General features: G+C 32.6%; 2 protein-coding genes across 4 annotated transcripts; one reads left to right on the plus strand and one right to left on the minus strand.

The window, feature by feature from the left end:
• The first annotated feature begins 984 nt into the window (after positions 1-984).
• LOC125807430 (transcription factor TGA9) lies at positions 985-6,547 on the plus strand. Of its 3 annotated transcripts, none has more exons than XM_049487145.1 (12): positions 985-1,223; positions 1,316-1,410; positions 1,799-1,887; positions 2,083-2,319; positions 2,925-2,969; positions 3,090-3,149; positions 3,257-3,334; positions 3,438-3,486; positions 4,180-4,451; positions 4,833-5,054; positions 6,029-6,171; positions 6,284-6,546. In XM_049487145.1, the coding sequence occupies exons 1-12, from the start codon at positions 1,090-1,092 to the stop codon at positions 6,369-6,371; spliced, it is 1,512 nt and encodes a 503-aa protein (XP_049343102.1). In that variant the 5' UTR covers positions 985-1,089; the 3' UTR covers positions 6,372-6,546. The 3 variants fall into 3 exon arrangements, with proteins under 3 accessions (XP_049343102.1, XP_049343103.1, XP_049343104.1); XM_049487146.1 differs by having other exon boundaries at positions 985-1,205; XM_049487147.1 differs by lacking the exon at positions 2,925-2,969 and having other exon boundaries at positions 6,284-6,547.
• A 4,565-nt stretch (positions 6,548-11,112) lies between these two features.
• On the minus strand, positions 11,113-13,211 carry LOC125807452 (uncharacterized). Its single transcript, XM_049487170.1, has 5 exons — positions 13,099-13,211; positions 12,746-13,013; positions 12,005-12,216; positions 11,648-11,909; positions 11,113-11,505 (listed from the first exon to the last, which is right to left on the minus strand). The coding sequence occupies exons 2-5, from the start codon at positions 13,004-13,006 to the stop codon at positions 11,176-11,178; spliced, it is 1,065 nt and encodes a 354-aa protein (XP_049343127.1). The 5' UTR covers positions 13,007-13,013; positions 13,099-13,211; the 3' UTR covers positions 11,113-11,175.
• Between the last annotated feature and the right edge of the window lie 2,774 nt (positions 13,212-15,985).

A 15,985-nucleotide genomic window follows, 5' to 3' on the forward strand; every position in this document is an offset into this window, starting at 1 on the left:
TTTCAAATCCATTTTATTTATAAGTCGATAAAAAATCGTTTGGTGGTCAACATGTTAGTATACAATCAAATGTTGGAGATTAGAGTATAAATTCCAGTATAAACAAAATAAGTACCTTTCGTTCCAATTCATGTAATACCCTTATTTTCAATCCATCTTAAAAGAAAATGACATGTTTTCATATAAGTAAAGAATTTAACTTGAGACTTTTAAAGAAATGATCTATGGTTACATATAATTCTTTGCTCTCTTACACACAAATTCCGAAAATATTTTTTCTCTTAAGTTTAATTTTCACTCAAACACTTTTACATGATTTGAAACAGATGAAGTATATGATTTAATCAAAACAGATGCAAGTTAACTCGAACACTGCCCTTATGCAAAAATTACAAATCAAACCATCACAAGGGTAGTAGTACTTTTTATCTCATCACAAGTTTGGTGGTCTGTGTATTAGTACTTACAACTCTGAAATGGCTCAAGAAAAGGGCCAATGAGGAACAACAGGCGGTTAAGGAGAGAGAGAGTGGAGTAGGAGACTGATTTAGTGACCCCACCCCATGTCCTTTTCTCTTCGTGAATAAAAAATTTGTTTTGTGTGTTTTCACTACACATTTTGTTTCTTTTCAAACCCCACAAATAGCCCTGAGAGAACAGGTCTGCAAAGGACAAGATTTTCTGTAACATAAGATGAGTTTCAAATTTCATAATCATTATAATTGATTACAACAGGATGAGGGAGATAGAGTAATAAAACCCACCCCATCCAAAAGAAAAAACACAAGTATAAGACTAATTATTTTTCTTCTTAGAGGAGAGAAAGAAAGACCAATAAAAGATCAACAAACTGGACCCTAGCTGTTTGTATATATGTCTCTACACATATACAATTATGCTTTGACAAGAAAGTTTTGATCTTTACAGTCTATTTCTCATTTGGTTCCTTGAGAAGATCATTAAATTTGAAACTGAGGTGAAAACTTTAACTAGCATCTTTCTTTGGTTCTCTTTTACTTCAAAGCTAACATCTTTTTCTTGTTTTTTCTTAGAGAAGTTCAAGAATGGTCTGAAAGGTTGGTTTTTTGCATGGCGAGTCAAGGAATTGGAGAGACTGGTTTGACAGATTCTGGAACATCACACCACAATCACAATATGCCATATGCTGTTTTTAGGGGGATAAATCCTGCTAGCACAAGCTTCATGTATCATTCTATTCCCAAGTAATTAAAAATCCTGTATTTCCCTTAAGTTTTGGTTAAGGATACATTTAATTTCAGCTTTTAACATGAGTTGTTTTTATTTTGTGTTATAGTGGTAATCAAGAAGGAGCTGGTTTTGATTTTGGAGAGCTAGAAGAAGCTTTTGTACTGCAAGGATTTAAGATGAGTAATGATGAAGCTAAAGCATGTATGGTTTTTTTCTCTTCTATACTTTTCTTTCTGACGTTTGCAATGTATAACTAACTCCTTACTGTAAAGCAAAGAAGCAAAGGGTGTTTGAATAAGTCCATAGAAGGGTTCATTAAGAGGCTTACTATTTCCAATATTGTAATCATTCTTGTGCAAAAGACTTAATGGCGTGGGGTTTCAAACAAGGAAACATGAACTCCTTGCATGATTTACTGACTCCATAACTGCAGCTAAAAAGGAAAAAAAAAGAAGGGGAGATTAGGTTCTTCCCTTTATGAAGTTTTGAAAGTTTTGTTTTTCTTTTTCTCTTTTTCTCTTTTTCTCTTTCTTATGTTCTCTTTTTTTATGCTGATCCTTCAAGATTTTGCTTTTGTGATTCTGTGCAGCTTTATATGCAGCAGCAGCCACAGGGAAGCCTGCTGCAACTTTGGAGATGTTCCCTTCTTGGCCTATGAGATACCAACAGACCCCAAGAGTACTTAATTTATTTTTTCCATTTTATGCTTATCCTTCTTTGACCATGTTGTTTTAAAATTGTCCTATGTGCAATACAAGCTTGGACTTTTACTCAAAATAGGCAACCCCTTTGGAAGCTTTTATATAATGAAGGTGAAGATAATTTTGCACACAATTTAAATCTGTTTTCTTGGCTTTGTCTTTTTACATATAGGAAAACTCAAAATCAAGAGAAGAGAGTACTGATTCAGGTTCACTTTCAAGCAGAGCTCAACCCCATTTTGAGCCAGAATCTCCCATCAGTAGAAAAACATCTTCAGACCATCAACTTCAGATAACACACAAATCTCAAGAACAACAACAGCAACAGCTTCAAGATATGGCAAGTAATAATAATCCAAGAACAGGAGTTTTACAAACTGAACTATCTTCCAAGTCCAACAGTGAAAAGGTTTTTCTCACAACACTTTATCTCCTCTTCTATTATCATATCCCAAGATCTCAGGAAAAAAGGTGGAATCTTTATTGTATAGACACAATCACAAATCCCAACAACTGCTAATGAATACACTAAAGACACAGTTTTTCTGAAGGATTCTCTGAGATCAGAAAAAAAAGAAAGAGAATCTTTACAGTGCTTTTTATACTTTTTACCCCTTATGCACTATTCATTACTGTTGTTTAAACTCCAGTTAATAATATTTTCTCTTATCCCTAGAACTGTAGTTAACTCCCTGTTCTTCAGGTTTTTAAATCTTTCTTGGAACCAGAAAAAATAAATTCACAAGAATACCAGATGATACAATGAATTAGCTCATGTATACATAATCAGATGTTTTATTCTTAAATGCTTGGACACCAGTAGTAGTGTTTGAAAATTACAACTTTGATTCTGTCCAAAAATCTTAAAGTCTTTAAAAAAAGAATCGGCCTTATTTGACACGCTATACTACTTTTTTTAATTGCTTAACAAAAATTTATCTTCACGCAATTGAAGTATTCTCTTCTTGAATATTTCTACATAATTAAACAAGCTTTTGTTTTAATACTTTGTAGAAAAAGGGTGCTGCTTCAACCTCAGAGAGGGTACTTGATCCTAAGGTGGGGGTGCCCACACATATTCGCATTTGCCAAGAATATACAATTAAATTATCTTGTTTCCTAATTGGAAATTTTAAAATTACTAAACAGTACTATTTCTTTCTACTTTGTTTATTGTAGACATTGAGACGTTTAGCTCAAAATAGAGAAGCAGCAAAGAAGAGCAGGATAAGAAAAAAGGTAATGTTTTTCTTGTTTCCATTATGAAAGTCTTTTATATGCCAAATTCCTCTATCAATATTCTTTACATTTCAAATTTATTATTATTATTATTTGCATTTATGCAGGCTTATGTACAACAGCTAGAAACAAGTAGGATAAGACTTTCTCAGCTAGAACAAGAACTTCAAAGGGCTAGCTCTCAGGTATCAATATTAGAAAATGACTTATACTTTTTTTTTTTTTTTGTAGAATAATAAATGCAAGTGGTTATTTAATGATTTTTTCTACTGATTGTGTGGCAAACAGGGGATTTTCTTGGGAGGTGGTACTGCTGCTGGTTCCAATATCAGCTCTGGTAAGTTTTGGACTATTATTGTAGCTGGTAAAGTTGTTGTTATGTGACCACGGGTTCGAGCTATGAAAATAGTCTCTTGCAGAAATGCAAGGTAAGACTGTGTACAATAGACCTTTCGGGTCCGACCTTTCCCCGAACCCCGCGCATAGCGTGAGTTTAGTGCACCGGACTTCCCCTTTTATTTTCTCAACCAATGCATTGCTTATGGACACCCAAGAAATATAAATTTAACTTATACTACTGTATACATTACCAATGTAATTAAATTTTTACCTATCAGTACATTTTAACTCATCATAGTTCAGAGTTTTGACTACAGGCAGCACCCAGAATTTGTTGCATGCTAAGTCTTTGTAATTCTTATTGGCTTCTAGTAGCAGACAAACAACTTGAGTTTGACTACAGAAAGTTTGTCTTTTTCTTTTGTACTTCTTTGTGTGACATTATTAGAGTACTCCAGTGTATATGAGTTGAAATTGTATTTGGCTGAATACAATCTTTAGAGATTTTAATTTAATTCATATATTCTATTAATGACAGATTGCTAAAATAAGAGTTAAAAGGGTATTACTTTTTTACTATTTCATAAAAATAAAAATACTGTTCAAAATGTCAAGACCATGCATGTGCTAAGATTAGAGCCTTGGTAAAAACCATTGTGACAAAAATGCATTGTTCAATTTTTTGCTGCAGGTGCTGCAATATTTGATATGGAATATTCAAGATGGTTGGATGATGATCACAGGCACATAGCCGAGCTTCGAACTGCATTACAAGCACATTTATCAGATGGTGATCTTAGATTAATAGTTGATGGATACATTGCTCATTACGACGAAATTTTCAACTTGAAGGGAGTGGCAGCAAAATCTGATGTATTTCACCTAATCACTGGAATGTGGACAACTCCAGCTGAACGCTGCTTCCTTTGGATGGGTGGTTTTAGGCCCTCAGAGCTTATCAAGGTAAATGTTGCAATTTTGGACTGATTCTCTGAACTATTGTTGGATAATTTTCTTGAAAAAGCAAAAAAATAAAGTTGTATATTGTTATGTTCAAAGCAAATATGTTTTTCATAAAGGTATGACAAATATAGATTGTATTTTAAAGGAAAAACATGGTCGAGGTGGTGGCATATGATATAATTTAACCTGTTATAGCAAATTGTATGTATTATTTTACAGGTAACTAGTCCCACGTATTGTGGAAAGTAACTGTAATTATATTTTAGATGATCTTTCTTCTAGTAAAATTAAACTAAATGCCCATGTCAAAGTTCGAATGAAGTCAAATTTACTACTTTTGTTGTTTCTAATCATACTATGATCATTTGTGAAATTGAGCAGATGTTGATAGGACAATTAGACCCTTTAACAGAGCAGCAAGTAGTTGGAATATACAGCCTCCAACAATCTTCCCAACAGGCAGAGGAAGCTCTTTCACAGGGATTAGAACAACTACAACAATCTTTAATTGATACTGTTGCCACTGCTTCTCTCCATGATGGAATGCATCATATGGCTCTTGCATTGGGGAAACTCTCCAATCTTGAAGGATTTGTTCGTCAGGTAACATTAATCCTAAATTTGTTTACTATATTCGTTTTTCTCTGATAATATTATCTATGTGGATATTAAGTGCATATGTCATTGCCAGTTTTACCTTCTCTTTTTGACTCAAACCATAGTAAGTTTAAAGTACATACATTAAGTTTGTAACTATTGTCATGAAACAGTATTCAGTAGTACAGTCATAGCTCTACGCATGACTTGTTATTTTTCCTTTTCATTTGATATCCATATCATCAGTCGCGTAGCTAGGAGGTTTCATTCATCATTTACTATATATACATAAAATAAAATTTTGATGTTGTATATGGTATATACAAAAAAAATGTGATTTTCAAGCGATGAACTCCCTTCCGCCCCTGCATATCATGCACACTCGAGGACTAAAATACTCTGGTTTTCTGTTCATTGCAACAACCTGCTTCAATTATACCGTTTGCAGATAAAGAATGCACGCATGCTTGATAAGATCATTATATTTTATGGAATATTTTATTTAACTGTATCCCTATCCATATATGAAGCATGTTCCAATAGAAGCCATAGAAGAGCTATCAATAAATTAAAACAAATTACAAAAAATGTCAACGTATTAGTACTTTATTTCAAATAATAGACATAACACTATTACGACTTATTTAATGATTGGAATATTCCAAGGCCATCTCAATACAACTATACAAGACAATTTGATGGGTTTCAACCATTTAAAACATTGTTTAAGGAAATTATGTCCTGGCTGCCTGACAATTACAGGTCCATTTCAAACTTCTAATTGATTTTTTTTTATTTTGATTGAGATATTTAATTAATCAATTCTTTTGTCTCCATTGTCTATATCATTTAGTAGATATGATGACGACATAAGTTGAACTTGAATGAAGCAGTAAAGATTCATTCATATAGCTGATCCCTACTTATTTGAGACTGAAGCGTATGACTACTGATCACATCTTTATTGTTCATAATTCCAGGCTGATAATTTGAGACAACAAACATTGCATCAATTACACAGAATATTAACAGTAAGACAAGCAGCCAGATGTTTCTTGGTGATTGGAGAATATTATGGTCGACTACGAGCTCTAAGTTCTCTATGGTTATCTCGTCCACGAGAGTAAGATTCTATGATTTATAAATCTTGTAAGAGAAAATGTTTGTCAATATGAACAAGTATAAAATAATTTCTTTCAAATCGTAATCTTATTTCAATTATCTATATGATTTAGGACACTGATCGTGGATGATAATTCTTGTCAAACAATAACGGGACTACAAATGGTACAATCTTCTCAGAACCACTTCTCAAATTTCTGATGATATATCTCTTCATGATGATCAAATTGTATTTCTGAGAGCTACCTACTTAGTTAAGTAGATTATTTTTTTTTTTCATTTTTGTTGTTAGCTTCTTGATATTATGACTAAGTTATCATGTAAATGTAAGGAATCAAGATTATGTGCAAGAGGAAGTTACCTTTAGGGTCTGTTGGTTCAAAGTCAGGTTATTCTGAGATTATAGTCACGATTATCTATCACATATAAAAAAAAATGTACGTTGAGCAATAAACGAGAGATAATATAAAATTTATATATTAAGTTTATTTGTGGAAAAAGGACAAGAGAGAATTGGGGATAAGGTATGAAGCTGACTCAATATAATTGTCTTTATTTGAAGTATTTTTAGTGATGATTTTAGAAAGATGGTTGGTTGTTCTTCATTTCTGTGAAGTGGTTGAGAATATTATTTTAAGGAGGAAGGGACAGAAAAAAACAAAGAAAAAAAGAAGCAAATTATTAGTTGGATAAAATTGTCTCTTGCAAATGGAAGATATATGATGTTAATTGAGAGGGTGACTTGCTCTTGGTATGCATGAAGAGACTATCAAGTTGTGTATAATTTAATAGAGAAATGGAGAGAACTTGTATATGATGGATTAAATTCAATAAAATAAACAAGTATATATATGGTGAGATGGGTGGAGTAGGGAGATTATATATATATATACTAAAATGGTCTGTGGTGAGATGATTGGAATTCCTTTATCTTTAATCAGAATGATATGAACTCCTTGAAATTGATTTTTTTTATTAGGGGTGTTGTCCTCATAAATGAATCCTATATTGTATGAATCTAAAATAAATTAAGCCCAAATATAAATACTGAACATCAAATAAAAACACAAAAAGAATTAAAGGGAAATTGTATATACAAGTATGGCACACACGTAACAACATGTGGATTCTTCAATGGGAAAGAAAAAAGGCAAAAATTAGTTGTTATGAATACCTAATTCATCCACTCCCATGAATATGAGGAAGTTAGTTGCATATTTGCTTTTTCTAAACCCTTTTTTTTTTTGTTCTTTTTTCCTCTTCAATATAAATTTCATCAACTCTTGGGTTGATGAAAACGAAGATATTGGCTATCCAAATAGATTTTCAACTTGCTACGACGCTTCAAGGTTCAAGAAATTGTCAATTTTTTTTTGTTACGTTACTCATATTTCGACAAACATTGTAGTACCAACGACACTATGATAATCTATTCAATGTAATTTCATAAATGGAATTTGAAGAGGGTAGTGTGTACACAGTCTAATTCCTATCTTGTGAAGATTAAGAGGTTATTTCCTATGTATCCTTGACAAGTAAAACATATCAACTGATTAGGAAAGAGAAATACAATAGTGAAGAAGTCGTGTTGAAAATAATGGAGAAAAGAACCATAACAATAACAAATACATTATACAAATAATAATAAAATCGAAAACAAAATAGTAGAATTATTCTGTTTGATTCTCTTTTGGACTACATTTTCGAAATAAAAAAATGTTTGAAAAGTAAAATAAACATTTTTTAGGAAAATTTATAGGAAATAATAAATATTTTAAATTATTCTAGTAAATCATTTTACACTTAAATACTCCACTACTTTTGATTGCCATTAGGATTTTAAATTAACCTATGAAAACATAATTAATTAAAGTGGAAATTAAAAATGCATTACCTGTCATTATCAGCGTGCTTTCGCTTACTGAATTAAATTTTAATAGTTTGTGTGCTACCAAATGATTATGACCAAATCTTTATTATTAAAATCTCATGTCGTTTTAGTAATTAGGTTTTGCCTTAATGATATGTAAAATTATTCTTTAATTGGTACTAATTGTTTTGGTGGTCCAAAAGTAGTCTAGTTTTTTTTTTAAAAAAAAACAAAACATCGACAACGTTGATGTTTCAACTAAAACGTAGGTCTTTAACCTAACTATGTAAAGGCAAGAATATAAATATATGTTCTTGGACGGAAGGATTCAAACCTAAAAATCAGTTGCCTTATTACTTGAGACCATGCTTCATTGAAAATTTCTATAGTTGATTCTAGTTTTATATTATTTATAATAACGTTTATGAGTTGAAAATAAGAAGACTCTAAGTTACAAGGTGACATTTGTAATAAGATAAAATCGCCGATGCCTATGTGATCTTGTGTTTGATTCTCTTTTTGGACTCAAGTCCGCAAAATATTATTGGGCCTAAGCGAACAATATTACTATCCACACTTTGACAGAGTTGGACATGCGGAGGTGATGAATGAAATGAACCTACCTACATGATGATGATCAAATTGTCTTTAATTAATTACATTTTGTCGAGGCTAATCATTGAACACTTGTAAGAATTTCAACAATTTTGATGTAGAAATTAATAGTAATAAGTCCTTAATTGTTGTGAAATGTCAACTAATTGAGGAAATCTAGTGGTTCTTATTCACCTAATAATAGTAGAATGATCAAGTGCATTATTGATTTATTTGACATTTTTTATAATATGGAATTTAGAGCAAATATGATTGAAGCAGATCACCAGATTTTCGAAATTAAACAAGTACATAAGGACAAATAGATAGGAGTAAAAATTGTACGTTAATCAACTTTCAATATCCTCAACAAACCATTATTACAAAATAAAATAAAAATAATCAAAGAAGGAGAAAAAAATGGATCTAATATATCATTTTTCTATTGGTGTTTGACTAATAAGTGAATTGTTACCGACAAACAAAGCAATCTAACTGCAAAGTGTAAACTATCTATTGGGCCGTCAAAATGGCCGGCCCAGCCAGCTCTGCCGAGTTTGACGATGCAACAACTCAGCCCAATCCTAAATGTGTGGAGTTCGATTTTAAAAACAAAGTTGGAAGATGTAATTGATTAATTTTCAGCTGTTATAATTAGTCAGTTATCAGTCGATTCTTACAATAAAAAAGAGTTATCTGAAACGTAACAATTACTTACTCTTAGGTAACTTGCCTTAGTTATTATTCCCTCAATTTCATATTAATTGAATTGTTAAGGTGTTTCACATCTTTTAAGACATAAATTAGGTTTAACTTTCCACTTTTACCCTTATTAATTATTATCAAAATTATGATTTAAATAACTAAATATTAATTAATAACTAATTCCAATACTAACTAATAAAGGGTAAAATTGGAAAAAATTCTAAAAGTAATCTTGAAAATTGAACAATTAAGTTAATTTGAAAAATGAAAAATGTCTCAATAATTCAATTAATATCAAATGGAGGGAGTAGTAAATTATGCATGACCTTAGATAGGAAATAGGAGGACACAAATTTTGGAATAAAGTTGGTATGTAGGAGTGCGTCCATACTAGTAGGAATGAGTACACACTACACACTACATCAAAAATGATCTTTGGTGGTAATTAATTAACGACAATAGCTCAATTGTCGATAAATATGTATTTTTAGCAGCAATTAGCACTCTTTATATATGTCTCAAAAGTCTTTAGCAACATTGCATCTAATGACACTTAACTAATGCCGGTAATGACTTTAACACTCTTTATTAATGTGTCTATTTATTGCCACTAAATGTTGTTTTTGTTGTAGTGACATTGTCTTGTTTCCTTTACTAGTAGAGTTGTAGTTGTAGGACTACTCTTGCAATTTCTTGTTCTTCTGTTTTTGTTGTTATCGATGATTTCGTATAGTTCGATTGTAGTATTATTTTGTGGTAGTATTGCTCTTCTATTATTATTGTTTTATTTTACTATCGATCTATTGCCTCTTGTACAATCATTACGTCTTTTTTTTAGACTATTTTTATCTTGAGCCGATGGCACCTCTGAAGTAGAGATAAGGTTTGTGTATGCCTTACCCTCTTCATACCCCACATTGTAAGACTAAACTGGGTAGCAGACACAATATAGCATCATGGCAGCGTTAGTTTTACAAGCAAGCCCCTATGCAATAGCTAGGCTCACATCGTCTCTCAAATTGATCCGACATTTCTAGTGCCTTTTGAAACTCAAAGAGAACCAATTCTTTTTTAATTAAGTCAAAGAGCTGACTCATATTATCCTATTAAACAATCGAGTTGCCGAACACTTGAGTACCTTAGTCTTGGTGTTTTTTACGCTTATCATTAGGTAAATCCTCAACTCTTTTGCTTTAAGAACATGAAAGTGAGTGAAATGGTTTATATAGTTTGCGTGTCTTGTCTTGATATCTAAGGCACATAACATTTCAAGGCCTTTTCTTTTCGTAAGGGATCTCTTTTTCTCATTTAAAGAGAGAAAAAAACAACAATCAAGATTCAAGAATGAAGTTTTCTATTTGCAGAAAAGCTCAACCAAGTCTCCTTATCTGTCTTAATTCTTCTTGAATACATACAAAAACATCAAAAATTGTCAAACATAGTATTCTAGCAATCTGCATACTGGAGTTTGATTTCTATTGTGTTGCGATCGATGCACCTTGGATGAAAACAAGTAAAGTTATTTAGCAGTATGCATCCAACTCGATGAATCTGCAACAGCGCGCAGGTCTACAAGACTCAACCCTTTAGCTTCATTTTCAGTTTAGATATAGGAGAGAAAGGGGGTGTCAATCATTCTTTGACAAGATTTTCCAATGAAAACTGATACCCGTAATAGCAAGTCTCGTCGCCTTAAAGATATCCTTCCCTTTTATGTTTCAATATCTATGTCTAGTACAGTTGAAATGCCTCAAAAAGTTTAAGAAGACAATGCAAATCAATCACACTTGTATTAATTAATTTCAAGAAATCAATCTACTTACAGGGAATAAATACTTAGTGATCTGCTAACTTTGGCTTGTATAATGGAGGATCTTCCCCAAGCACAAGTGATGTCAAGACAGCTTCACACACTGCAGTGTCATACACAAGCAAGTGACCACAGTCAGGAACTTCGTGATATCGAATCCAGGGCAGCCTTTGCGAGACGTGTCTTTGTAACTGAACAGGCACAACTTTGTCTTTGACACCTTGCCAGATGTGAACCGAGCTTTCGTTTTGTGGGTATGGGTCAGTTAGCTCCAACGGATTAAAATCCCATTTTCCAAAAGCTACAATAATGTCACTACAAAGGGAGTCGAATACACTTCGGTCCTTAAGGCCATCCTGTAAATTAAAGTACAGCTTCTGATCATATATTTACAGAAGTTAAACGTGTAGTGACTTCTACTGCCAACAACCAGAATAGCAATTCTGATACAGCAGATCATACAAAATGTGTTCTTTTTTTGTCTGAATGGAACGTTACCTGAGTGAACAACTGATATCCCGGTGTGTTCTTCAAGACTTCCAAGTCTCTCTCACAGAAAAATTGAGGATTTCCATCAAGAACAGACGCTGATGGGAAAACTTTCTGAGTCAACCACCAATGTAATATCCCCCGAGCATAACATGTGATCCAAATTACCCACCGAGAGAGTTGTTTCCTGTAATCATTCTTCACTAGATCCTTAGGCAGTGTGCGCCATTTATAATTGACAAAGGGAACGACGAGAGCAACACCTGCAAGCCTGCAATGCATTATACTTCAAAAGTAAAATCTAATAGGCCTAAACCTTAACCAGTAAAGCCAACAAGCTAAAAGCTCTCGAGATAGTTCTCTAACCTTCCAGGAATGTGCTTGATGCAACTCCAAGCCGGGTAACATCCCAACGACACACCTATTACATAGAATCTGGATCCTAATTCCAACAGATCAGCTAGCTCTTCAATATCAGACGCTTCACTTTTAAGCGACCTTTTTGAATTTATATCACTCTCTCCATATCCAGCTCTATCAAAGATCAAAAGGTATATCCCCAATTCATCAAGAAGTTCCTGGCAACTAGAGCAATATTAGATCATTCTAAACTAGACATTTTAGACAAGCTAATTCAAGAATAACATCTCCTCAGCACAAAAAGAACACACTTTCCCACTCCCTCAAAGAATCAAAATATGCTAACCACAAAACCAATGTTGCTCGGACTCTCCAAAAATATCTCCAACTGCATGTCGGATCCTCCAAAAGTAGTGCATTCTTGGAGGATCCGCGCGACATAGCACCAAGCAGAAGAGATTTTCAATTACTTACTCTGCCTTGAAGTCACTTCAATTAGCACAGTAAACAGTAGTTCTAACCAGGTAATGCCAAGTTCAATTGTTCTTGAAAAAAAAACCATTTATGGATCTATTAATTTCAACCCTTTCTCTTCAAATCTATGATATTGATACCAAATTCACAATTCTCTACCAGTTTAATGCTTAAGTATCAGTCTCAAACAGTGAAAAGTAAGATTCAAAATCAATAAACTATGGTGTATAGATACAAATAAAAAAAATTGAAAGAGGAACAGAATCTACATACATCAGAAGCCATAAAGCTCATTTCTTTAGAACTGCCAAAGCCATGAACAATGATGATTCTGTATTTGGATATGTTTTTGGGTACCCCTCTTTCTCTATAAGCAAGATATCTACCATCACCAAGTTTGACTCTAGGTGAAGTGACAACAACAGATTCATCTATAAGTGATTTGGATTCAGTTTTCTCAGTAGAAGGCTCTGTGGGCTGACCAGCACATCCTAGACAACCCATCATCATCAATACAAGTTTCTTGAAAACCATTAATTTTCTGAAAAAAAGGGGGCAAAATTAATCATCATATAACTTATGAAAAAAATTGAAACTTTCAGTTTATGGGTTTGAATTTGGCTTACCAGATACACAATTTCTTTGAAAAAAAAATCAAGAATTAGTAGCCTTGATTGATTGGTAGATGAGGTGTATGGGTATTTGTACCTTTTTCCATCTTTACCCTTTTACTTCTTTTTGACTAATTGAAGATGTGTTATTGAGTTACTAAAGTTATACTATGTGTGAGGACTAAAATGGCAGCCTGTCTTATGAGGAAATGGGGTTGGGTAGAAACAATCCATGTCTCAAAAGAACTTTTGTATTGGCCTAATGCTGCATTATCTTTGAATGTCTGAACATTGTGGTCATTAGTCAAAATCTGCTTTCAGATTTAAGGTTGCTGATCTCTCTGTCCTAAAATCATTTTGACATGAGAAAACATTACAATTTTTTTTTATCCATTCGATGTCCTATATTTGTATTAGAATTTTTAAATTCACGCCATATAGAGACTTATTTAGAAAAAACACTCTTTACTAATACATAACTCAAATAGAAACTATGTGCCTAATCTAATATATATAAAAATTATATTATGTTGGTGTAATATAGCATAAATACAATAATTTACACCTGAAAATAAAATAAACAAAATTAATAAATTAAAATTTCGGTTGATGCACAAATATCTTTGAGGATATTCAAACTCACTATAGCATAATCTTCACTGATTTAATAATAATACTCTTAACTTATTCTCTTCAAAATAGAATAACTCAACAACATCGTATAACTCAAGCGATATATCGTTGGCTTCCGTTAATTTTAAAGGACTGCAAAGCGATAAGCCAATCGAAGACGTTGCAATTCTATAATTTTGAAATTTAAGGATTTTAGGGACAACTTACTGTTGGCTTCAATAAAGTAAATTATGAGATCTCACTGCCAGCACATGTTTTGCTGCCAGAGAATTATAAATAAGGTATTTCTTCCCATGTGAACATTCATTACTCTCTCAGTCTATTTGATTTGAGATAAAAAAAAAATTTAAGAAGGAAAATTTAATAAAACTTGTAGCGTAAAATATTTATATGATTATAAGTAAAAATAAAAATTTAAAATTAAATTATTTCTAAGTACAGTAAGATATGTAAACAGATTAAAAAGAAAAGTGTGTCACATAAAATATAGTCTAATTTCTTTATTTATATATAGTTTATATGATTTTTTTTAATTATTATAATAAAATTTTATTGTAAAAGTATATAATATAATGTAAGTCTAGAGGAGTGGATGTTCGGTATTTAGTTTGGGTTTCTCAAACTTCGGATTCGATAATTGGTAGCTAAAAGTAGATAATATTACCAAATTATTAAATTTCGGTTCAGTAAACAGTAAAATAAACTCCAATTTGGTACGGTATTCGGTGTATTGAAGTTATAGTTGATTGTATTACAAAGTTAATACCATTTCTCCAATCATTTCTTGTTAGTGAAAACTTACAAGATAACAAAAATACAAGATTACAATTGAAAATAAAAATGAAGAAATAAATTTCTTCAGGCTGAAGCGCGGATCTCGCTCTCTTTAAGGAGATTCAAGCCCACTGCAACAAATGTTTTCACCGATCTAGCCGTAGTCCTTCTTGACTTATCCCCTCCAGGATACAACAACCTAATCACAAAATATAACTCAACAACTCTGGACAAGAGTTGAGTCCAAAGCTTCACAAAAAAAAAACACCTCCCTTCAACTAATAAGAACTCTCTTTTTGACAAACCTTATGCACTCTATATTTTCTTGTTGTATTGTATGTACCAAACCAAATGAAGACCACCACTATTTATACTAGAAGAAGTCTTCCTAACAATGAATAAGAAGATAATGGTATAGTAAATAGTGAAGATAATGGTTTTAGGAGTTACATAGGTTACAAGGATAATTGAGGAATTAAGAATGGAATAATGAGAGGGGTAACCAATGTCTCTAACGTGCATTGGCACAACGGCCAACTTTCCAACGTTCACATGAACGTTCATCACAAAGGCTAATGCAATAATGCCTTTGGTTATTAATTATCCACTAAGGCACAAATGTTTATCCATTGCAAGCAATGATCCAATAGATGTTCCAACGAATAGACAAATAAAAATAGTTAATTTGGCCATTCCAAGATATAATATAATATAATATTAAAATGCTGACCAACAATCCCCCTCTCATTTTCATATTAATTAAGAGAGTCTATCAGCTGAAGGAAGACTACTATGCATAATAAAGGTGTGCTCTGCATTGAACCTCCACTTAGTGAAACAATAACTTTTACTCCAGAGTCGTAATGATCTCAGACTTGAACTATGACTGCTTAAGGGAAATAAAATATCACTGCTCACACATAATAATCAAGGTGTTGACATAAGTTTTAAAGCCAGCACGTTATGGCCATGTGCTATCCCGGTTTCATGAGTGGTTTTGAGAACAAGCCCAATTCTCATAGGAAGCGACCTACTTCCACACATCACATTGGTGAAATCTGTCAAGAGTGTTCATGTAAGCTTAACACTCCACCCATACGGGCTACATATATTCATTAAGAGTTTTATCAACTCAACCTTCACAAACTATAGGAAACAATGCACTCACATCATAGGGAGGGAATAAAAAGATAGTGCATTTTTTTTTCACAACAAGTCATTATATGATTAGTTTTTCCCTTTGAACCTGGTTATATGATTTCTAGTCCCCAGGTTGGGTTTCCTCATATATGACTCAATGATTTATAGGCTTCAATCCCATCCTCCTCGATGTGCTCTAGACCTTTTCTCTCGTTAAGGCCTTAGTAAGAGGATCTGCAAGATTATCACAAGATTTGACATAATCAACATTAATGGTACCATTTGTCAAATTTACATTACTATGCTTCCTCCTTATAGGTCTGGATTTACCGTTGTAATAACGGTTTTAAACTCT

The sequence above is a fragment of the Solanum verrucosum genome, unplaced genomic scaffold, assembly GCF_900185275.1.
Source record: "Solanum verrucosum unplaced genomic scaffold, falcon-dt-bn FXZP01000183.1, whole genome shotgun sequence".
Taxonomy (NCBI): Eukaryota; Viridiplantae; Streptophyta; class Magnoliopsida; order Solanales; family Solanaceae; genus Solanum; species Solanum verrucosum.